At 34.7% G+C, this 22,928-nt stretch overlaps 3 protein-coding genes across 3 annotated transcripts; all 3 read right to left on the reverse strand.

The window, feature by feature from the left end:
* Window positions 1–9,797: 9,797 nt before the first annotated feature.
* Window positions 9,798–10,574, reverse strand: LOC127120268 (uncharacterized). Its single transcript, XM_051050677.1, has one exon. The coding sequence runs from the start codon at window positions 10,454–10,456 to the stop codon at window positions 9,950–9,952; it is 507 nt and encodes a 168-aa protein (XP_050906634.1). The 5' UTR covers window positions 10,457–10,574; the 3' UTR covers window positions 9,798–9,949.
* A 435-nt stretch (window positions 10,575–11,009) lies between these two features.
* Window positions 11,010–13,669, reverse strand: LOC127120269 (plant-specific TFIIB-related protein 1). Its single transcript, XM_051050678.1, has 3 exons — window positions 12,948–13,669; window positions 12,467–12,625; window positions 11,010–11,988 (listed from the first exon to the last, which is right to left on the reverse strand). The coding sequence occupies exons 1-3, from the start codon at window positions 13,548–13,550 to the stop codon at window positions 11,236–11,238; spliced, it is 1,515 nt and encodes a 504-aa protein (XP_050906635.1). The 5' UTR covers window positions 13,551–13,669; the 3' UTR covers window positions 11,010–11,235.
* A 3,413-nt stretch (window positions 13,670–17,082) lies between these two features.
* LOC127120270 (uncharacterized) lies at window positions 17,083–20,568 on the reverse strand. The gene is made up of 3 exons (XM_051050680.1): window positions 20,092–20,568; window positions 19,763–19,978; window positions 17,083–17,510 (listed from the first exon to the last, which is right to left on the reverse strand). Exons 1-3 carry the CDS (start codon window positions 20,320–20,322, stop codon window positions 17,436–17,438), a joined length of 522 nt encoding a protein of 173 aa, XP_050906637.1. The 5' UTR covers window positions 20,323–20,568; the 3' UTR covers window positions 17,083–17,435.
* Window positions 20,569–22,928: the final 2,360 nt, after the last annotated feature.

The following is a 22,928-nucleotide window of genomic DNA, read 5'->3' on the forward strand; positions in this document are numbered from 1 at the left end:
AATTGTTCGACTAAATTCATGCAATGACAGATTGTCATCAGTTAGCGACATAATTATGATGCTGAAATGTCCACGATCATCTGATAATGTTTAAGTTTTCTTATTTATTATTGTTTTCTTAAGTTATGTAATCGTCTGTCTAAGTTATGTAACCCTTTGTCATATGTTAAATTATGTCCATCATGCATCGATGAAAGATCCAAAATGTTATCGAATAAAAAGTGTTGTGCACATGTGTGAGATATGGTACACATAATATACAAATAATACATAAAAAAAGTCTAAATAGATCCCCCACGGGCTATGTGTGCTGCTTGTGATACTCCATTTAAAACCTCACCATCTTATTTTACCAAACCATGAGGTTATCCATAATAACTGCAATCATTTGTAGGCACTACTCATTATCGACATCAATTGGAGGCGGTAACGGCACATTATTGACATGTAACCTAGCATCAGAAGGTCCATCATCATCCTTATGCTCAAAAGGTGGGATAATGCAAAGGTGTGATACAGTAAGGTACCATTCCAGGTAACCATCCTCACATTGCGAGTTATGTTGAACCCTCATTGCGCCTCTAATGGAACGAGTAGAGCTGATGATGTTACTCTAAAACCACCTGTCAATGCCCACAACTGGAACATCCGGAACTGGTAATTGGATGCCCTGGATATAACCATACTATGGTAGACACCTCTCAGGCAAGTGTCTAGTGACTAAGGTCTCTCACCGCATATAACCAGAAAGTAAAGAAGACTCGTCAAACTCATGGTGGACTCTGTGACCTGTTTATGGTGTCCATATGACATCACCTATAGTAAGTGCATCAAGCTTTCTGCTGTACTTTGCAACACCACCTGTATGTTCCTGCCATACCTTCCACCTCCTTGCTCGTGGGGAGCCCGCAGGGGTATGCTGCACCCTTTTATCATAGATGGTGAGGAAATGCTCGTAATTCCAACACTGATAAAAGAAGATAGACACAATAAATAATAATTGAGAAATGTTATTCGTAACAATTAAATAAGAACCAAATGACAAATAAGAATTTCATGTATACCTGGAATATACTCAAATAACTAGCAAGCTCTCTGGTCTCAAAGTCAGTCACAACTCCAAGTGTTGTATATAAGATGGTCAATGCAATGCATCCACAATCCCAACTGGTATCATCAAGGATACTGAATAACCACATGTACCGAGCGAAAATATAAACACTAGACTTATCCACAAAGAGAGTACATGTTACTAGATGTAGCATGTACACCTTCGCGGAAGCCATATACATTCGTGCATCCACAAGCTCCTCGTACCTATCCCGAAGCCAAGTCATTCAGAGGTGAGTTCCCTTGTTAAAATAAAACTACTCTAGCACGACCTCCTCGGTAACTCCCATATCTCGTACAGCCACCATACATGCAAGATTCTGACTAATAATATGAGTGATATAGAATTCATCAGCGATGGGGAGATGGAACAAGGAGGAGACATCATCCAGAGTGATAGTCATTTCCCAAACGGAAGATAAAAAGAAGATGTCTCCTTACGCAATCTCTCAACAAAAGCAGTAAGAAGTGGAGCATCGAGCATGATGAGTGAGAAGTCGACAAATGAGAGGAGACCAAAATTATGTAGAATTTGTTTGACCTGCTTAGGCATCAGAGTCTTAGGGAAGTTCTTCATCTTCGATCCGTGATATATCACCTGCAACGGGAGATAGTCCTGTAAGAACCAAATTTAAATAAATTATCAATTAGCTTTCAACACATCATGGAACAATAATAAATAAATTAAAGTTAAACATAAAAAATATATATATACCTCTCCATGCTAGAATCGGAATGCCTCATGGTCAACATACTCGGTAAGCCCCGATCGATCAATGGGTCCTCCCAATAACTCCCTATCAGTGCGTAGAGACGACTCCGTCGAAGCAGGAGCCGTAACCTCTGTATAAGTAGTAGCAGAAGAGACCGGATCTGTGGTACCCACCTTATCAGCAATATGGGCATCTGACTAGACCTCCTCATCTGCTACAAGGGGAAATGGATGGGCCACCTCATCAACAACATGTATTCTATCTCTTTCAACTGCTGGGTCATGAACAACATGAACCTGGACTTCTTAAGCGTGAACAACCTCAACATCATCTTTGGGCTGCTCGTCTGATCTCACCGTCCGACGTCGACTGCTACGGGGTGTGCGGAACTGCCCATGTTCAGCCAACCGTTTTGGGTGTGAATCGGTTGGAACTACTCGTCCAGCCCGTATCTGGGAAGACTCAGCCTTAACAGCCCTAGCCTGGGCTGCCACTCTATCTGTGGCCCTGTCTACAATGGTGTTGCCATTTCCCCTGTATTTCACTGCAAAAACGAAAAAAAAAGCAAAATATCAGTTAATTTCTGGAAATTTTGAAATTTCACACAAATCACCCGAAATTCTAATTTCTGGTAAAATGTTATAACCAAATAGCAAGAATTCTGAAATTTCTAGGAAAAACACATAAATACCGAAATTTCAGGTACAAAATCAAAGAATTCTTAGAGTTATTTTGAAATTTATGGAAAAAACTTACTGTTTTCAAAATTTCCGATTGAAACTTTGAAATTTCCGACATTGCTCTACATTTTTTAGAATTTGCATAAATTTTGTGTGGATTTTGAAAATGATTGAAAATTTTACAAGGTTAGTATATTCAATTCATTGTGTTTGAGAGAGTGTCAAATACAACTGAGTGTGTGCAATATGACCATGTAAGAGATGGAAGTAGGTACATTCTAGTTCTTTTTTATGATAAACTAAAGTACTTTATTTTAGAATTTAATGCAAAACAACCTAGAAAAAACAAGATTTGATGGACAAATTATAACTCTCCCATTGAATAAGGACAATTTTTTAAAACTTAAAAATAGGAAGAGAGCTAGGGTTTTTTGATATATCAATTTTACTTAGTTTTAGTTATTTTGTAATTTAATAAAATTAATGAGAGAAAATTGAAGTTGTTATAATATTGAAGGTTTGTCGAGATAGACCAACTAAGGAATGGTTTAAAAAAGATTTTGCTTTTACACCTTTTATATAGTTACCACTGTGATGTGTAGCTAAGCTCTCTTTGTTGGTATTAGGATTTTACATTATTATATATTTTATGTAATTCTGAAAATAGAAAAATCATCCCTAAACACATCGATTGACGTTTCGGTCATATCTGAAAAGATAGAAAATATTCACCTTTGAAAAGTGGCGGGAGCATTGCACAATCCGAATGACATCCGACGATAAGCAAAGACTCCGAACAGACATGTGAAAGTTATCTTTTCTTGATCTCTGGGGTCCATCATAATTTGATTATATCCTGAATATCCATCCAAAAAATAATAGTAAGCTTGACCTTCTAATATTTCTAACATTTGATCCATAAAAGGTAATGGAAAATGATCTTTTCTTGTTGCTTGGTTCAACCTTCTATAATAAATACACATTCTCCATCCCGTAAAGGTTCGAGTTGGGACCAACTCGTTCTCTTCATTTCGAATGATGACCATGCCTCCTTTATTGGGGACTACATGCACTGACCTCACCCAAGAACTATCATAAAATGGGTAAATGTAACATGCTTCTAATAATTTTAAGACTTGCTTCCTGGACAGTGGCTGCTCACGACATATACAGGAGACAAACATATGTTCGAAACCCTAACTCTGGGATTTGGAGGAAACCAAAAAGGAAAGATCATTGGTATGAGTAGTATTGATAATTCCTCTATCTCTATTAATAATGTTTGGTTAGTAAATGGACTAAAACATAAACTACTGAGCATTTGTCAATTTTGTGAAAGTGGTTATGAAGTCATGTTTAATAGGAACAACTGTATATTCATGAATGAGTCTGACAAGTTCATAATGTTCAAAGGTAGGAGAAAAGACAATGTTTATAAAATTATTTTTTCTGAATCGGTAAATCAGAAGGTACTTTACCTTCTATCAGTGACTAATGAAAATTGGCTATGGCACAAAAGGTTAGGTCATGCTAACTGGAGATTAATCTCTAAACTTAGCAAGTTGAAACTTGTTAAAAGATTGCCATAACTCAATTATCACTCAGGTGCTCTTTATGGAGCAATGCCAAGTAGAGAAAGTTAATAAAAATTCTTTTAAAACTAAGAACATTGTCTCTTCCTTCGGTCCCTTAGAACTTCTTCACATTGATTTGTTTGGTCCAGTTGGTACTGCATCAATCAATGGAAAGAAATACAAATTACTCATTGTTGATGACTATAGAAGATGGAATTGAGTTAAATTCCTTAGAACCAAGTATTAATCATATGACGTGTTCAACATCTTCTGCATACAAGTACAAAATGAAAAGGAATAAAAAAAATTAAAAGTTAGAAGTGATCACGGAAGAGAATTTGAAAATGAGCCATTTGAAACTTTTTGTGAAAAACATGGAATTCTCCATAAGTTCTCTTCTCCTAGAACTTCACATAAAAATGGAGTTGTAGAGATAAAGAACAAATCTTTACAAGAAACGGTCAGAACTAGGATCCATGAAAACAACTTACCTAAGTACTTTTGAGCAAAAGTTGTTAGCACAATATGTTATGTTAAGAATAGAATCTATATTAGACCTATTCTGAACAAGAATTCATATGAATTATTCAAAGGAAGAAAGCCAAGCATTTCTTATTTTCATCAGTTTGGATGTACATGTTAGATCTTGAACAATAAAGTCTATCTGTAGAAATTTGATGCCAAAGCTCAAAAGGATATATTTTTAGGATAGTCTGAACGCTCAAAGGCGTACATGGTGTATACCTCTGAAACCAATATGGTTGAAGGGTCAATATAGATCAAATTTGATGATAATGAGCCTGAGAGTAAAATGTCAGAGCTAGTTCAAATCTTTTCGGAAATCTGTGCATTCGAAGACACCTCAGAAGTTAGAGGTCTAGAAGCTAGAAGTTGAGAAGTTGAGAAGTTGACAATCCATCAGAAGCTGGATGTTCAGAAGCTATCCGAGCTTCATTAGCTAGTGGTCCATAAGATTATCCAACCTCAGAAGCTCATCCAGATGCAGAAGATTATGAAGAAGCTCAAGATGACTCCTTAGAAGCATCACAATCCAAAAAGACCTAAAGTACAAGTCTTCACATTGAGAAGAGTTAATTCTTGGAAATAAAGATAGTCTTAGAAAGACAAGGTCTGCCTTCAGAGAAGAAAATTAAATGCTATGACTACTCTCCATGACTGAACCTGCTTCTGTTGATGAAACACTTTATGATGATGGCTGGTTTGTGGCAGTGCAAGAAGAATTGAATTAGTTCCAAAGGAATGATGTTTGGGATCTGGTATCCAAACCTTATCAAAAGAACATTATTGGAACACCATGGGTATTCGGAAACAAGTTTAATGAGTAAGGAGAAGTGATAAGAAAAAAAAGATAGACTTGTAGCTCAAGGCTACAGTCTGCAAGAAGGTATAGATTTCTCTTAAACCTACACCTATTGCATGGTTAGAGGCAATCAGGTTACTTCTCTATTATGTTATTAATCATGATATTATTTTATACCAAATGGATGTCAAGAGTAAATTTTTAAAATGAGTTATTTATGAAGAAGTGTGTGTCAAATAACCACCTAGATTTGAGGACTCAGTCCCCCAAGATCATGTTTTCAAACTTAAGAAATCACTATATAGTCTCAAACAAGCTCCCATAGCTTGGTATGAGAGAGTGGGTAATTTTCTGTTAGAAAATGGTTTTCAAAAATGGCAAGTAGACACTAAACTCTTTAGATAGACACTTAAAAGTGACATCTTAATTATCCAAGTATATGTGAATGATATTATATTTGGTTCTACTAATGCTTTCCTTTGCCAAGAATTGTTAAAGATAATGCAGACTAAGTTTGGGATGAGTATTATGGGAGAATTGAATTTCTTCCTTAGTATTTAAATCAATCAATTCAAGGATGAAGTTTATGTTCATCAGAAAAAATACACAAATGAGCTTCTGAAAAAGTTCAAGCTAGATGATTGCAAGATCATGAACACTCATTTGCATCCAACCTGCAATCTGAGCAAAGAGGAAAGTAACGCCAAAGTATGTCAGAAGCTGTATAGATGTATCATTGACTCTTTACTTTATTTAATAGCTTCTAGACTAGATATTTTGTTCAGTGTATGTGAGTGTGCAAGATTTCAGTAAGATCCTAGAGAGACTCACTTAATTGCTGTTAAGAGGATCTTTAAGTATCTGAAGGAAATAAATAATCTAGGGTTGCTTTATAAAAAATTCCTAGATTATAAGCTAGTGGGATTCTGTGATGCTGACTATGCTAGGGATAAAATTGAAGAAAATTCACTAATGGAAACTGTCAATTTATAGGTGAAAATCGGATATCCTAGGCTAGTAAAAGACAAGCAACTATTGCTTTGTCTACAGTAGGAGCATAAGACATCTTAACTGCAAGTTGTTGCACACAACTATTATGGATGGAATATCATTCGGAAGACTATCAGATATGTGGAAGCGATATTTCAATCTTTTGTGATAATATTGCTGCTATTTGTTTGACAAAGAATCTTATTCAATATTCTAGAACTAAACACATAAAAATAAAACACCATTTTATTAGAGATTATATTCAGAAGGGTGTGATAGATATACAATTCACTAATAATGATCATCATTGGAATGATATATTTACCAGACCTCTTAGTATAGAAATATTTGATTTTATTAAAAAGAATCTGAAGATGAATTTTGTAAAAAATTAATGTTTGTTTCTAAATGGAGGATCAGAGTCTGATGATGATCAGAAGCTCTGAACTAGCTTATGATGAATAATAGCCTCTGAGAAACTCTGCCTCTGATGCTCAGGATAAGATTAGTTGGCTCTTATAACATATAAGTGGAATTTTTTTTAACACCTATTCACTTATGTGTCACGAATCTGAAAGGTCTTTTGACACGTGATTTCTTAGCTGTTGGATAACGATTGTTGAGTTATGATTAAATTAGTTTTGAATACCGTGACTCATGCCCATTTGCCATTAACTTTTGTTTCTTTCAAAATAAAAAACCTTTTAAACTCAAGGCACTTAAACATTTCAGTATTTTTCACATACAACTTGGCTGAAATGGTTGAAGAACTTCTCTGTAACATCTCTACTGGTAGCTTACTCAAAGGTTGTTATGGCAAGAGAATCTAAATCAAATCCAATTGGGAAAGGATTTGTTATTATTGATCAAGAAATTATTACAAATCCATAATCCTTCTCATAAGCTAACATATGCACGACAAGGATTACAACTATCAGACTACATCAGGATGAAAACCTTCCATTCTTAGGAAGGTCATCCAGTCCTCATCAACATCTGATCCAATGTCATCAGTTGGATCCTTCTTCTTCTTGAGTTTTTTCATTTTGGAGACTGAAGTCCTTCCTACCCCAGAAGCTCCATCAGAAGAATCAGATTGTGACTTTGCTCCTTCAGATTTCTTGAGCCTATCATCTTTGTACTTCTTCCTCTCAGCATCATTGAACTTGATAATAGTCTTTCCAACCTCTTGGTGAGATCCCTCCTTAGAGTTCTTGGATAATTTGCTTTTTTTTATGTTATGAGAAGAGCTAGATTAGAAGAATGAGAAATGTGACCTTGTTAGTAACGAGCCATAGCTTATATTGTGCACCAATGAACATATGAGAGATATATACTCTTGATTTTCAAGCATATCTCCCTAGATTTGACTACTTTGGGTCTCTCAAATGCCCAGTGTCAGAATCAACTTTGACCATCTCGAGATTTGAAGAGATTGTTTTCAACCATTCTAGCCATAATTCTAAAATATTACTAAATTTTTTTAATGTTTTCAAATGATTTCTATTCTTTGATGACAAATAAGGGGAAAAACAAATATGATTTTAATTCATTTTAATTTGGATTTGATAAAATCCCAAACATTGAAATTTGTGGATTGGATTTTAAACTCTTTATGCTTCTGGCTATTCTCTTTTGAGTTTATCATATTTTCTTCAATATCTTTTTCTATTTTATTTATTTTTGTTGATGATAAAAGGGGGAGTAGATATAGAAGTATTTAAGCACCTGAATCTAACAATTATTATTTGTGTTGAAATTTTGAAGATTTATTATTGTGCTTTATTGTTTAAATTTAATTAACCTGGATAAAACTTAGTGGGATCTTACAAACGCCACCTTCTGAACTATTAAACTCGGGGAGAGCTTACAAACCTCAGACTCTGAAGTCAAATTGTTAATTAAATTAACAACCATGGTTCTTAAATACTTGTGTTTATCATCATAAAAAAAAAGGGAGATTGTTGGAATAAAATTGGTTTGTAGCATATCCCTTAGGTTTTGATGATAACAAAGTATTTAAAGAACAATTGAGTATATTAATATTTGTTCAAGTGTGCAGATCCATAGACTAAAATTTCATGAACAAACTAAGTATTGGTTCTGACTGTGAATATCAAAAGAGCAGCTTAAGGATTAGAATCTGAAGGATCAAAAGTCAACATCTGAAGATCAGACTCTGAATAGGTCAACGTCTGAAGACCAGAGTCTGAAGAAGTCAACCTCTGCTGATTAGAACATGAAGAGTAGTCAAAGCGCAAAGACTAAGGTGAATCTGATAGGTTATTGTCAGACTCTAAGCCTCCTTTATCTTCTTCTAATCACATGAAGACCTAAGCTTTTTCTTCATAGAGTAAGCTAGGATGTAACTGATAATTCCTCTTGTAACAAAGGAGTTTCAAACAAGCTTTCAACGACATTAACCATTTGAAGAAAATCTCAATATCTCTATTCAAGTTTCTCAAAGATTCTCTTATGTAGATCTTCAACGACTCTTTTCCTTCTATATTTAAGGAGCTGACGACTTGAAGAACAATAATGAACCATTGACATTCAAAGAGATATTACTCTGTCAAAACTAAGCACAAGTTTAACTTAGGATTTCTTATCTTTCTATATTCTAGAAATCCCTAAGTCTTAAAGAGTCTTCTTGTATTGTATTCTGCCTATGTCTCTGATTGTATATCAAGTGTATTATCCTAAACATTATCTGTTGGTGGATTGTTAGAAGTCTATTACTTAGTGTTTGAGCATTTGAAGTATCTTGTTAGTGTGCTTGAGCAAATAAGTATCTTGCTTGTGTGCTTAAGCATTGGAAGTATGTTGGTTGTGTGTTTGAGCATTGAAAGTCTCTTGCTTGTGCTTGAGCAAATTATAATCTTGTATGATTATAGTGAAAATATATTATAAGTACAATAGGGCTGAATTACTCTCGCTTTGTGAGAGGAACCATGAGAATTTTACGTGTCTCTATTCTTTCTTGCATTACTTAACACTACCCATTTCTTACCTCTGATTTAAATTCTATACTTTGTGTTTAGAATCTGACAAGAACTTAAAAAAAATTTTTTTAACACAATTCAACACCCTTTCTTATGTTTTACTCCCCTTCACACAGAATTAGGACAGGAAGGAAATTCATTTTGGCGTTGAAAAGGGCGGTGAGACGTTCAAGATAGTATGGTGATGGGGCATTATGGTCCCTTGATAAAGCAGAGAAGGAAGCTATGGATGCACCTTGTATTACGAAGGTTCAACAAAGGGAGTTGCAGCAGCTGTTTACCAGCTATGGAGGTGTATTTCCAAGAGGTGGTGGAGTTACTTCCTAGTAGAGGGGTGAAGCATGTGATTAAAATTTAAAAGGCCAAGGTCCCGTTAATATTATAGTGGGAGCTTTATCATCTGAACATTTATCACAGAATATGTTAACTCAATATTATAGTGGCAGTGGAAAATGATAAAGTTAAACATACATGGAGCAGCCTCATCCACAAATACAATGATAGAATTGTAGTGGCTCATACTCATTTCACATTATCCTAAAGAAAATCAAGAGAAAATCTAGCCAAAACACTGATCAGCAGGGAGAGGACCAGGAATGTAACCTTGTTGGAAATACTGCAAACCAAAAACAACAACAATTGCAACCAATGCCAAATAGGACAACCCTTCAACAGCACCAAGTAACCCAAAAGGACCATTAGGTAGACCAGAACCAGTTTTTGATTTCGTGTATAAAGACCAAGCAACAATTCCCACAACAACGAGGTAACTTATTCCTTCTAATGCACCAATTGATCCACCGGGTCCTGGTGGAAGACCACAGCCAGTTGTTTTCAGTGTGTAGAGAGACCAACCTATGACTGGAGATGATATTAAACCACCTGCTATTGCTGCTTTCTCTGTGATGCCGATGTTTGTGTCGCTTCCTTCTTTTGCCATGCTCGTGATCTTGAGTTTGAGTCTCATTTGATGAGATTTTGGCTTTCTAAGTGGGTGATTTGAATGGTTTGTGTGTAACTTTGAGGTTGATATTGGGGAGAATAGTAAAATCTTTGAAGCTTCCATGGTTACAGAACTTGATCTAAGTCTGAGAGAGCTTTTGAGAGTGCTTTGTGAGGATAAGATATTTGGAGAGAGATAATTTCAGAATAAATAATCGATTTATCATTATGCAAGAAATTGATATATATTTTTTGACACCAGAAATTGTTATTTAGAAAGTTATATTATTTTTTAAATAATAATTTTATGGTTTTTTTTGACAAATTATTAAGTTTATGTGAATAAATTTCTAATTTAATATTTAAAACTACATTATCATTTGAAGAAAAATAAAGAATAAACTAAACATGATACTAGTTTTTAATGTTTTCCTTGGTTCTTTAAAAAAAATCTGCTAGACGAATTATTATTAACCCCATCCAATTTATAGTTATAATAATGATTATTGTTATTATATTATTATGTCATTATTAGTACTGAATAATTCATACTGTCATTTATGTTCATGAATTATTTTAAGTTATTATTGAGCGTTTTTAAAATGTATCCACCAATTTTTAACCCAAGCTTGCACTCAAAGTTACAAATGTTAAAAGATTGATACAAAAAATCAAGATGAGAAAAATAATTTAAAAATAGAATGTTTTCCATATTCAATGCAAACCTACCCTGTTTTGAAGAATGAAATGCAATGCAATACGAGACGAGTTAGTGTATACAAACTTCACATATCAGAGGCAAACCAAATGCCACATACACATATATATACAACAGTATGCTCCCGAAGAAATCTACTCATTTCGTTTATCTGAGCTATGTTAGTGACATACAAGGAACTCGTCTTAGTATTCTGGAAAACCCGGCATTGTCTTGGAGGACTGCATTAGTCGAATATTTGGAGGAGCAGATGAAGGAGGAGCTGAAAACGACCTCATAATAGAGCTTGAACTTGAAGCAGGAGGACTGTAAAGTTGGTTTGAGTTTAGCGAACTAGCAATGGCAGCACCATTTGTGACCTCTACCATGGGTTCAGGTTGTTGGTGGTTTCGTTGCAACGCATCAATATCCATTGATTCTAAAATATTCTGATTTTGATGATTGTGTGTTGCACTGGGAAGTTGGGACTGCCAAAAGGTTGACTGTTGAATAGCTGTGGAATTGCTTGCACGAGCATTGCTTTTACCATCGGCCTCATCCTTTCCTCTTGACTGATGGACCATGACCGAGACCTCGTTAGGTTTACTTGGTTTAAATTCCGGCAAATTTTCTGAGTCCAAAGAAGTAACTTCTATAGCATCAATCTTAGTTGTTGAACGTCCAGAAGCAATTAGGGTCGTGGGAAATGCCCGCTCAGGAGGAACAGCTGGGGTGTAATTAGAGGGAAGTAAATCATCCCAATTCTCCAGTAATTCTTTGTATACTTTTCGGAGAGTGACTTCAGTAAGACCAGTTACTTTGCAAATTTCGGCCTGAGTTTTCCGTTTGTCTTCTAGTTGGCAGGCCAAATATATGGCGGCAGCAGAGATGCTAATTGGATTCCTGCGAGTGCAGAAGCATTTGTTGATCACAACGTCTCCAATATGAGTAGCCAGTTCCTAAAATGCAATGTAGGAGCCATTCTCAGATTTGGGCATTATTCGTAATATTGATAATATAAAGAAGCAGACCAAAAGAAAAGCACCATAAGAGGAGTAATTTATTAGGGGATATCTTACAAATTCACTACCACAAATTGATCATTGGACTTCCAGGTCTAATTGAATGTCCACACAGTTCTCACCACGGACATATTAAAGAGGTTTTGCCCATTGGTAGAGATAGAACAAAAGCAGTAATAGAAAATTCAGAATCTTGTAAAAGAAAAAGCAGATATGTGATGTAAAGTCTATCTCAGATCCACCACCGCCCAATAGAAAAATCATAGATAATATATTCAAAATCTGTTTAATATCATGGTATAATAACTCACAGGCTTCTGCTTGCACTTTACACACACATTTTAACCGTTTCATGATTTTCAAAACAAAACAAGGTCAAGACTAGAAGTCAAATTTTGACGCAAACTCAGGTTACCTGAGCAGATTTATTGAGCTGAAGAAGAGTGCAAAATCTTGGCATATGAACTGATATAGAATTGCTGTTAATAGGTTGACTTAGCTGTAAAGCTTCTCCCAATATCTTGATGTATTTCCCTATTTCCTTCTGTGCGACATTAGCTGCAATTGAAATTTCCTGCCATTTCACAAGCATTGCATGTTAGTCATTATCAAAATTTTACTCACATGAAGTACATAAATCAAAATTTTCATGAGAAAACTTCAACAATAACAACATTCAAGCCCGTGGAGTCGGCTACATAGATCAAATTCCGCTATAATGTTCTCTCCTAAACCATGTTTTTATGCAATTTGTTAATCTCAATATCTTTCTTAATAGTTTCTCCTATAGTTTTTCTAGGTCTTTCTCCACCAGAATAGTCAACAACAACCAATTAAGTTTCAATCAACAATTGAATTCAAAAACAGAAATATAATATTATAGATATAAGTATAACCTGAAGGGTTCTAGGTTCTTGAGCTTCTCTAATGGCCTGAACAAGAGCAGCAGTAGCAAGCGCTTCAACACTCCGATTCCTCAAACAAGTAGCAGAACAACAATCCCTAAACAATTGAAACGCGTGATCACAAATATCACAATCCAATCCAAGTATCGAAGAAACATCGATAATCTGCATATAAGCCCTAAGGTTATCCACAACAACGGTAGACGAGGAAGCAGAAGAAGAGGACTCAAGCGTCCGTTCGAGTTCGGCGAGGTAGCCGGAGAACGAGAGAGAAGATTGAAGGTAGAGCGGGTTTGGCTCTAAGGACCATGTGGAGAAGGCGGTTATGAAGCCCGTGGGCTCGAATGGGTCTTCTTCTTCGTTTTCGTTGGTGTTGGTGTTTTGTTGTTGGTTGTTTTGATGGAGTGTGGGAGGAGGGAGATCTGATGTGACGAGACAGAGAGGGTTGTCTTGGGCGCGGAGGTGGAATATGTGGTGGGGATGGGATTGTCGTTCTTCTACGACGCGGCCGCAAGATGTGCATTCGGTGATGGATTTTCCGGTGGTTGTGGTGGCGCAACGACCCTGCGCCGCCGAACAGTACGGACACTTCATTTTTTTACTCTCTTCCTTTGGTCGATAGTGAATTAGTCTATACTAGTACTAGTATTCTATAGTCAATACAAACTGCTCAAAAATTAATATAATAATAAAATTAATATAGTAATTTTTCTAATACATTATTAGTATATTTTTATTAATATAAAAATACAAATACTACTAGTAAGGGAATTGTAATGATGTGGTTCAAAATCTTTCAGACGAGAGCATAGATTTATGAAAGGATATGTGTGGCTCTTTTATTGTTCAGCACAACGCTCCAAAGCGGAAACCCACCTCTATGGGCATGCTCAGTGAGATCACACAATAGAAAAGGAAAATCTTGCAGAGATACATCGATCAATTCACGAAGGTGGTCGTGGAAGTAAAAGGCACGAACGATGGGTTAAAACATTAGATGTTCAGAAAAGATTTGAAATTAGATTGCATGTTTCGGAAAAAAAATATAAGGCTTAAATGGACATATAGATTTGTTGAATTGGGTTTAGTCCTATAACAATTATGAGAAAGAACTCTTAGCTAAAAAAGGGAGAAAAGTCAGGGAGCAAGAAATCTCAGATACAATTGTGCTTCCGAGAAGGACAGTAATCTTCTGTTAAATATTCAGATTTCAAATTTTGAATAGTGCTATTTTGTGGTGTTTTTGGATTTTGTAATCCTAACATATTTTTTACTTACATTTAGCCTCCAAATTTTAAACTCCAAACAGTAAGAGAGAGATATTTCGAGTGTTCGGTAGGGTGAATGAATAATTCCCATATGAAAGACAATTTATTGATGTTATGAGCTCTAAAAGACTAATATTTTGATAACTTGTTTATTGTTAATTTTTTAGCATGATGTTAATATGTTAATAGAATTTCTTTTAGCTGTTATTTCACCATCCAATTTTAGATATCATATATTTTAATTCTCTAACTTCATAATTTAATAGGAGTGACAAAACGAGTTTGATCAGTTGAGCATATCCATTTTGCTCAGATTTTAGTGTCGGGCGAGCCAATAGTTTAGGTCTTCACTCTCTAATATGTTTGTCCCGTTCCATCCTTTTTTTTACGGTCACATACATCAACATAAATTTTGTGATTTTAAACTTAAAATGTGCAGTGTAGACGGGCTCGCTCCGCCCTACCATCACTTTGGGGATTTCTTAATGCATCATATATATTTTTTAGCCACCACGTGAAAATACTTAAATGCCTCCTGATTTCAGAGATGCATATCCAGATGCATCAAATTCTGATTGAACGTTAAAATATTCTGGAGATGCATCTCCGTTTATTTTACGGAGTAATGTATCAGAATTGAATGTTTCATGTTATGTTTTATTTACGTGTATTCATATGAAGATTTATTAATGTTATGTATTATGTTATGTGACGAGATTTTAACCATACAATCAATATACAAAAAATGACGTTCATAAATCCAGATGGTCCAAAAATATCATATATAAATAAAAGACCAATAAATATAAAAAAAAAATCGAGAACAACGATAAAGTAGCATGATATCAAAATAAAATACAATCCATAGTACTACTACTATATATAATGCACTACTGTGTATGTCAGACTACATCTCCTCTGCCTCATATGCCTCCTCAGGCTCCTCGGCCATCAGTCTGCCCCGTCCTTCGATGTTGTCCCCGATACATGAATGCCTCATGTGCCTCCGTCATGATGGCATCTAGGATCTGCCTCACATAAGACCCATCAAAGAAGATACCTCTATCAATGTCTGCATGCGCAATCTCCACAATGCGACGACATCTAGACAAGACATCCTCAACATGATCTAACTGTGTCTGTTCTTCCTTTAGTATCTCCTGATGAGCTGACATCAGTGGATCTCCTAGAACAACTTGTACCATATACAGATGTGACATCCTGGAAAAAACCTTGATGTACATGTCCACGTAGCTCCAGTCGCTCGGGGCTATGTTACTCCGTGCCTCCTCTTGTACCTGATGACTCTCATAATCATCAAACATGTCATCCATCTATCTACGTGTCAAGATAAATGGACCGGATACAACATGTGTCTGAGAATAGTCTGAGTGTAGCCGAACTACCGCATAACGTGCTCACAAAGATGATGAGCAGTGAGACGTGATCTGCAGGCCAACCATCTATAGTATAATATTATCTCGGCAAATGGCTGCGTCTCACAGTGATCAACATAGTTGTTTAAGTGCATGTCCTCAGCAACTAAGCGGTCAAGATACGCTCATAACGACTCAGTCGTCTGGTTTCCTCTAAACAGGGAAAATGCAGTAGCACGCGACATATATTAAGAGTAAGTCGGTACACTCGTCCAATCGGAGATGCGCGGGAAATGCTGGAGTATCCAAATCTGAAAAGTCTGAAATCCAGAATCATAAGTTTGGAACCCACGAAAAAAATAACAGAGAAAATTCTGGAGATGCATCTCCAAAGTTTTTTGCAACTCACTCAATGACGCCAATGCAGACATGAAAATAAAAAACTATTGCATTTATCATAATTTTCAACCAACTATCATGTTTTACACTATGTCTAAACTCTAAATCATCAAATTTTTACTCATTTTCTAACTTAGTCATCAATTTCTACTCATTTACTCAAAAACTAAAAAACTATTCAAAACATTAAAAAACTTATAATTTTTTACTTTGCTTTAGTGTTGGATGATATTTTTTATGTTGATTGAAATTCCTTTGATCTTAGTTGTTTGATTTTGGACTTGGTGCTGAAAAAAATTCAGAGAGTTTGAAGATATTTTGAGAAATATGAGAAATGAAGAATGAGAAGGATTCTGACGCAATTTAAGCTCCAAATCACTACAGAGATGCATCTTCGACTTCATTCCGAAGATGCATCTCCAGAATATTTTAACGTTAACTTAGGCTTAAGTGCGTTCGAAAATGCATCTCCGAAATCTGGAAATATTTAAGTATTTTTGTGTGGTGGTTAAGAAACATATAAGATACATTAACAAATCCCCCTCACTTTTAGTGTGGGACGAACCAAAATTTTAGTTCACAATATCAACTATGCCCGTCCCATTTTTTTTTTAAAGTTTTGCTGAACAAACCTAAGTTCACACTATCAACTATGCCCGTCCCATTTTTGGTGTGAACTTTTGCAGAACAAACTTAATCGAACCAGACATGTTCGTTTGCCACCACTACTCGGGAGACTACTCTCATCACTCCACTCCTTAACTAAATAGCACCAAGCCAACTACACCAGAAACAATAGTTTGAACATCTACTTCAAAAGCCTCCTCTTCGTTGACAAAAGTAATATTCACATCATATTAGAGCCCGCGGGACTCCAAAAGCCTCATCTCATCGACTCCAAATGAAGTGGGATACCTAGTTGTTAGTTACCTCGAGAAAATCACAAAGTTTACCTCTCAAGCACACATAGGAAAAGCAACATCTACATTTGGACCATCAGTACTAGTACATGGGATCTGGTTACGGTGCAACTAAGTTTTATTTGCATCTTTACTTTAGAAAAATATACCTAACACCAAAACATAAAGTTATACATTTATTTATACATGTAAAGCACACGTTAATTTAATTTCTACACCCATTAAATTTGTTTACCAAATAATTTAAATATAAATAAATCAACTTGTCATATAGCATAGTTGACAATGTAGTCAGTCAAATTTGTCTGACGGAAAACGATTGTTTTTTAATTTACTACTGCTTTTGAACTTGACTGCAAAATTTGAAAGAACCACAACCTATTAAAATACATAATCATCTTGCTTATGGAAAGCATGGAAATTTGAGTATGGCTTCATCCATAGCTGTTTCTTCGCAATCTTTTGATGGCACTCTCAAGCACAGGACATACCCTTGACTGCTCATTATAGTAGTCTTTAAGCACGCCGAGATACAATGGCTTCTTTTCCTTTCTCAGCTATCTTGAGGGTTTTACTAAATTCTTGTGTTCTCTGAAATAATAAGCAGTAAATACATCAGGCCAGAATATATGGAGCGCTCAATCCAATTAGAATGGCACCGCCAACTCTAATAATCATCTGCAGCACACTATACTCAGAAGATTTTGTAAACAGATAACACGTTACCAATCAATTCATACTTTTGAAAAGACAAAAACAACTCCAATCCAACTCGCTTTTTTCGCAGAAGAAAAACATGTAAGGTATACAAACTCTTCATATAATTGAGTTAAGAGTTCTCTAATAGACAAATGTTAGTATATAAAAATATTGTTAAAAAGGGTACAGTTTCTTGCTGTAATAAAGAAAGGAAGCCTTGGTCGGAAAAGGTACTTTGGGATTCCCTACTTCTTTCCTTGAATCTTTGGGTGATCATGAGTAGCCAGCATGAACTTCCAATTAAACTATAAAATAACGAAGAACATTGCAACAGACCCTTTCATCTAACTCTAATGAATGAACCATTTATGTTAACTAATGAAAATTTGTCAACCCTATCAAACTCTCTTCTGACAAACTAAATTTTTCAACCATTTTCCTAAAAAAAAGTTGTTGCAAGTTGGATCATTTCTGTTTTATGATACAGCCATTATTTCTACCATGGAGTCGAGTCATGCCATCAGCAAGTTGGCAAAGATGGTGTTAAGTGAAAAAAAAAATATAGCCATGTCAGCCATTTAGCTGACATGGAACTATCAGTGTTATACAGAAGTCACACAACACATGGACAGGACTATTTTGCATCAACTCCAAAACAAGACATGCACTACCACTGAAATATAGGAACCAGGGATTCAATTGAACTTTTTCGAACAAGAGAACCAAGAGTGTAAATAAACAAAAAGGAAAACCCATTAAGCTATCATTAACAGTTGGTCAGTGATTGCTGACAAAAAATCTAGTTAATTAAAAACTCCTCAAAAGTACTCCTCCTAAATCATCCTGATGTGGCTATTCAACAAATTCTACATTTATGAGGTGACTAATCTCCAATTATACTCTACAAATGATGTGGATGCATAAAGAGGGAATGCCATGTCATTTAATGTAGAAGCAAGAAGGAATTAGCTGGCAACATAAAAGAAAAACACATGCAGCTATTAGTGTTTTTTCAGGCTCAACTATCATGCAGCAAAGCACTTTTATGGTAGATGTTTTTCAAGCTTTTTGTTGTATTTTGTCTTGTTATACATAGGATATGTGATCCTCCTACCCAAGTTTTCCTTTTGCTCTTACATAGGATATGCCAACACCTTACTTCAAACTGATTACACCATATTATGCAAATAGCAGTGATATTCAGTACAAAAAATTTGTGTAACAAAACTAACTAATTGAGAACCAATGAATTCAAACTTTCAGCATTTTGCACATGCAAAATACACCATGCATATACATAACTGTGCGAAACCTCCAACCCAGAGAAAGCTTTACGCAATCCTCAAGCAATTCATTAATAAGATATATTATCTTCAACAAAATAACCCTATATGCAAATTGCAACAAATCTAATGAAACACTTGTGGCAGAAACCACATTCTAAATAACACTAATCATTAAGACTCAGATTGGATTAGCTTCTAGCTTATGAAACTTTTCAATTAAAATAAGTCTATGTTTCTTTGTTCACAAAAAATTCCTAATAAGTTTATATGTTCTTATGGAGAAGCAAAACGAAAGAGCATTTTAAAAGTATAAAACACAGATTAATTTTAACTCATGAAACGTTTCACAAACTCATAATTTTAATTTCAAAAAATCTTTAATATTTATTTTTTCCCAAGTTGTTTTGTGGAGAAGTTTAACTCATGTTTTGGATAAACTATTTAATTAATACTTTATAACACAAACACTATCATTTAAGTGCTTGCTGCTTAGATATAAGCTATTTTTATAACAAAAGATAAAATAAGTTGTTTTCATAATTTATCCATAAGAGCTTATAGAAGTAAGTTCAAAGCAACTTATGACAATTTTATCCAGAAGAGTCTCACGAGTAATCATTATTGAAGTAGATAAGCTCAGATAAATCAATCCAAACAGAGCTGAGCCTCTTGAGTTTGTTCAACCCCAAAAAAGTTATAGACTTGGAATAAAATAGTAATCCAAATTTCTAATGCAATATGAAATTTGAAAGATTGAACCAGTTTTCACTTCACACCAATAACAATCAACTGTTCCAAACAAGTATAAAAACAATAACATTAACTAACACCAGCATAGATCAAAGAAGAAAGCCGAACCGTGGATTGGATAGGAGGTGGATCAAAATTAACCGAACGCACAGACATCTTAGCGATCTCAGTGATTGCATCATCTCTAACACCAGGAACATCGCTCGTCAAATCTTCATAAGCAGCCTCAAAAGCCTCTTGCCAAAACCTCGGCAACCTGATCCTACGGCTGTTGGTATACACATCCCACATATGCCTCACCACCTTCTCCCTCTCCTCCATTTCCTACACACACACACAAACAAAACATAATACAATCACAATTCACAAATCACATCACCAATTTCAGAAATTTTCAGAAATTTCATAAACTTCAGAAACGGAAAAATCTCACTTACAAGAACATCTAGGTCATCGTGAATTGGAGTATCTAAATCACTGGATAACGAATTGAGATTACCAGACCAACGAAGAGAAACGGTACCGGTGAACATGGACCAAAAAGCGAGAAGCAAAATAGCAGCTAATGCCCAGAATTTGTACCGTCCTTTCCCAAAAATAGACGAATCCATGTTTTCCTTTTTGCTACTTGTTGTTGTTGAGGTTGGAAGTCCATCGTCATCCTTCATTTCTCGTTTGGATTTCTCGAAATCGATCTAATCGATGTGTTTCGCGTCGCACACAATCAATTAGATTTAACAACGGTTGATAAATAATCGTTATGATTCTATTTCTGTTGTGGTTTCTTTCTACACCGGTTGAAGCTTCATTGTTTTGTTTTCCGATCTAATTGTGTTGTTGTGTGAATGAATGTGAATGTGAGACACCACCGGCACCGCGTTACTGATTCAGATGGAAATTGTGAAATGACGGATTTGGTGTTTGAGGGATATTTTTTATTTTATTATTATTATTTTGACTTTGGTTTTTTCTTATGTGGCATTATTCTCACCGTTGATTTGTTGCTTGTGTTTTTTGTGTAGGCTACATCTGCTTTTTGAGGCAACCGACAACCAACGACACCGTTTCCAATGTTTTTTTTTTATTTTTTTTATTTTTTTTAATTTTTTTTATTTTTTTTTTATATATAAATAAATAAGAGTTTATTTTAGAAATAGACAATAGGTGGGTTTGGTTCAATATCCGATTTAAAATTTAGATTCAACTCAAACTGCAGTCTACTATTTTAAGGTTCAATTTCAATTGTTTAAATTTGGTTTTTAACACATTCGCTTGAATTGATCGGATAAATCTAATAGCATATATTAAGAAACCCGTAAATAAAAAATTTATATTAAAAAAATAAATAAAATTATTAATTATAAATCTTTAATAAATTTAATATATAATTTTTAAGAATTTATTTCTTAACTTAAGGGCACAAGTTATAGTTTAATATTTATAAGATGAAATCTATAAAAAATTTATTTTTTATAAAATTTACAAACATTAATTTTTAATTAAAAAAAGTTATCAAAATTTTTAAAATAAAAGAAATATATTTTCTATTATTAAAAAAAATATTATTAACATTTTCTCTGTCATTTAACATACTTAATCATTAACATACTTTAAAGCACAAAATAAATAACATTCAAAATAAATTTAAATACATTTTTGATCATCTAATTTATTATTTTTAACTTTTAATTTTTTATTTTAAAATTAATTTTTTGGTCTTTAAACTTTTTATCTTTTTGGATTTAGTTAGTCTCACTTTAGTTTACACCACTAGCATTCTTATTATTAATGACGTGACATTGTTACCCTGGATTAATTTTATTTCATTTTTAATTAAAATAATTTATTTTTTATTTTATAAACTAGTAATAATGTTTTACATTCCAATTTAATGTTATATTTTGGTAACTTTTATTTGCAAAAAGCAACATTTCCTAATCCCTTATTTCTAAAAAATAAAAAAAAAACTCTAATATTTATCTCTGCAGTTCATCATTGTTGCTCATTCGAATCTAAGTTCAATCACCATCTACGACACTCAACTGCAACTTAAATGTATCTGCAATATTTGTTTTTTGGTAATCGAAGTTCGTGAAGATGAGCAATGGACGTTTCGATAGTAGTGAAGAAGTGAAATTTTGTTTAAGGTATGTGTTGTTGTCCCCTTTGGAGTGTCATCATGTCCCGTTTGTTTTTTTGTGTCATTCGTATGTTAACTTGTGGTCCACCGTGATTTTTCTATGTTAACTTGTGGTCTCAATTATTTTCTTTTTTTATTTGTATGTTATAGTCCACCATTTTTATTTAATGTTAAGTTGTTGTCCCCACTACGCCAAAAAGGTTTTTTAACAGCGCATCTTAGACAGCGCTTTTAAAAGAAAGCGCTGTCTAAGGTTAAGATAAAAATAAAGCGCTGAAAATGTTCCAAGAAAATAATGAAAGCGCTGTCTAAGGGGGGGTCTTAGACAGCGCTTTTAAAAAGCGCTGTCTAAGACCCCCCCTTAGACAGCGCTTTTAGAAAGCGCTTTTAAATATAGACCTTAGACAGCGCTTTTGATAAAGCGCTGTCTAAAGTCTTTAAATTTTAAAAAAAAATTAAAACCAAAAGCGCTGTCTAAGGGGGGTTTAGAAAGCGCTTTTGGAAAGCGCTGTCTAAGGCATACCTTAGAAAGCGCTTTCCACAAAAGCGCTGTCTAAGCTCTAATTAAAATAAAATTTCAGGATTGTATTTTCGTTCTCAGTACGTATTTTTGTTTTCCCTCTTCTTCACTCACCTCTCAGACACCCAAAACACATTTTTTCAGCGCAACGTTCGAAAACCCTATTCACCTCCGCCGTCACCCAAACAAGCAACCGCCGCCGTTTCCGCCACCGTTTCCGCCACCGCACTCCTCATCTCAACAATCTCAACAATCTCAACCCTATTTTGTGTGTACTGTATTCCATTGTTTTACACTGTTCCTGTTTTACCTGCAATGTTCCATTGTTTACTGTATGTTTTAATATCATTATATATTGTTCAGGCCAACGCCAAGGCAAAGTTTGACGAAACTGTTGAAGCACATATAAAACCGGGCATCGATTCCAAGCGAACAGAACTGGTATGTTTCAAGATACTTCTTTTTATTTTTTATTGTTTTTCTTGTGTTTGTGTGTTTTTTCTGAGCATATAAAATGCATGTACTCAGGTGGCATATAAGATGTTTTTCTTTGTCTGTACTATATATATTTATATACTCACCAATGCCCACTACAACACGTATGATTACTCTTT

This window comes from Lathyrus oleraceus, chromosome 2, assembly GCF_024323335.1.
Source record: "Lathyrus oleraceus cultivar Zhongwan6 chromosome 2, CAAS_Psat_ZW6_1.0, whole genome shotgun sequence".
In the NCBI taxonomy this organism is placed as follows: Eukaryota; Viridiplantae; Streptophyta; class Magnoliopsida; order Fabales; family Fabaceae; genus Lathyrus; species Lathyrus oleraceus.

Coding starts and splice junctions, on each gene's coding strand:
- LOC127120268 (XM_051050677.1), bottom strand. CDS start 10,456: ATGGAAGCTTCAAAGATTTTACTATTCTCCCCAATATCAACCTCAAAG.
- LOC127120269 (XM_051050678.1), bottom strand. CDS start 13,550: ATGAAGTGTCCGTACTGTTCGGCGGCGCAGGGTCGTTGCGCCACCACA. Junction 12,626..12,947: donor AAGAACCTAGAACCCTTCAG/GTTATACTTATA, acceptor GTGAAATGGCAG/GAAATTTCAATTGCAGCTAA. Junction 11,989..12,466: donor AGCTCAATAAATCTGCTCAG/GTAACCTGAGTT, acceptor ATTGCATTTTAG/GAACTGGCTACTCATATTGG.
- LOC127120270 (XM_051050680.1), bottom strand. CDS start 20,322: ATGAAGGATGACGATGGACTTCCAACCTCAACAACAACAAGTAGCAAA. Junction 19,979..20,091: donor ACGATGACCTAGATGTTCTT/GTAAGTGAGATT, acceptor GTGTGTGTGTAG/GAAATGGAGGAGAGGGAGAA. Junction 17,511..19,762: donor CACCTCCTATCCAATCCACG/GTTCGGCTTTCT, acceptor TTATTATTTCAG/AGAACACAAGAATTTAGTAA.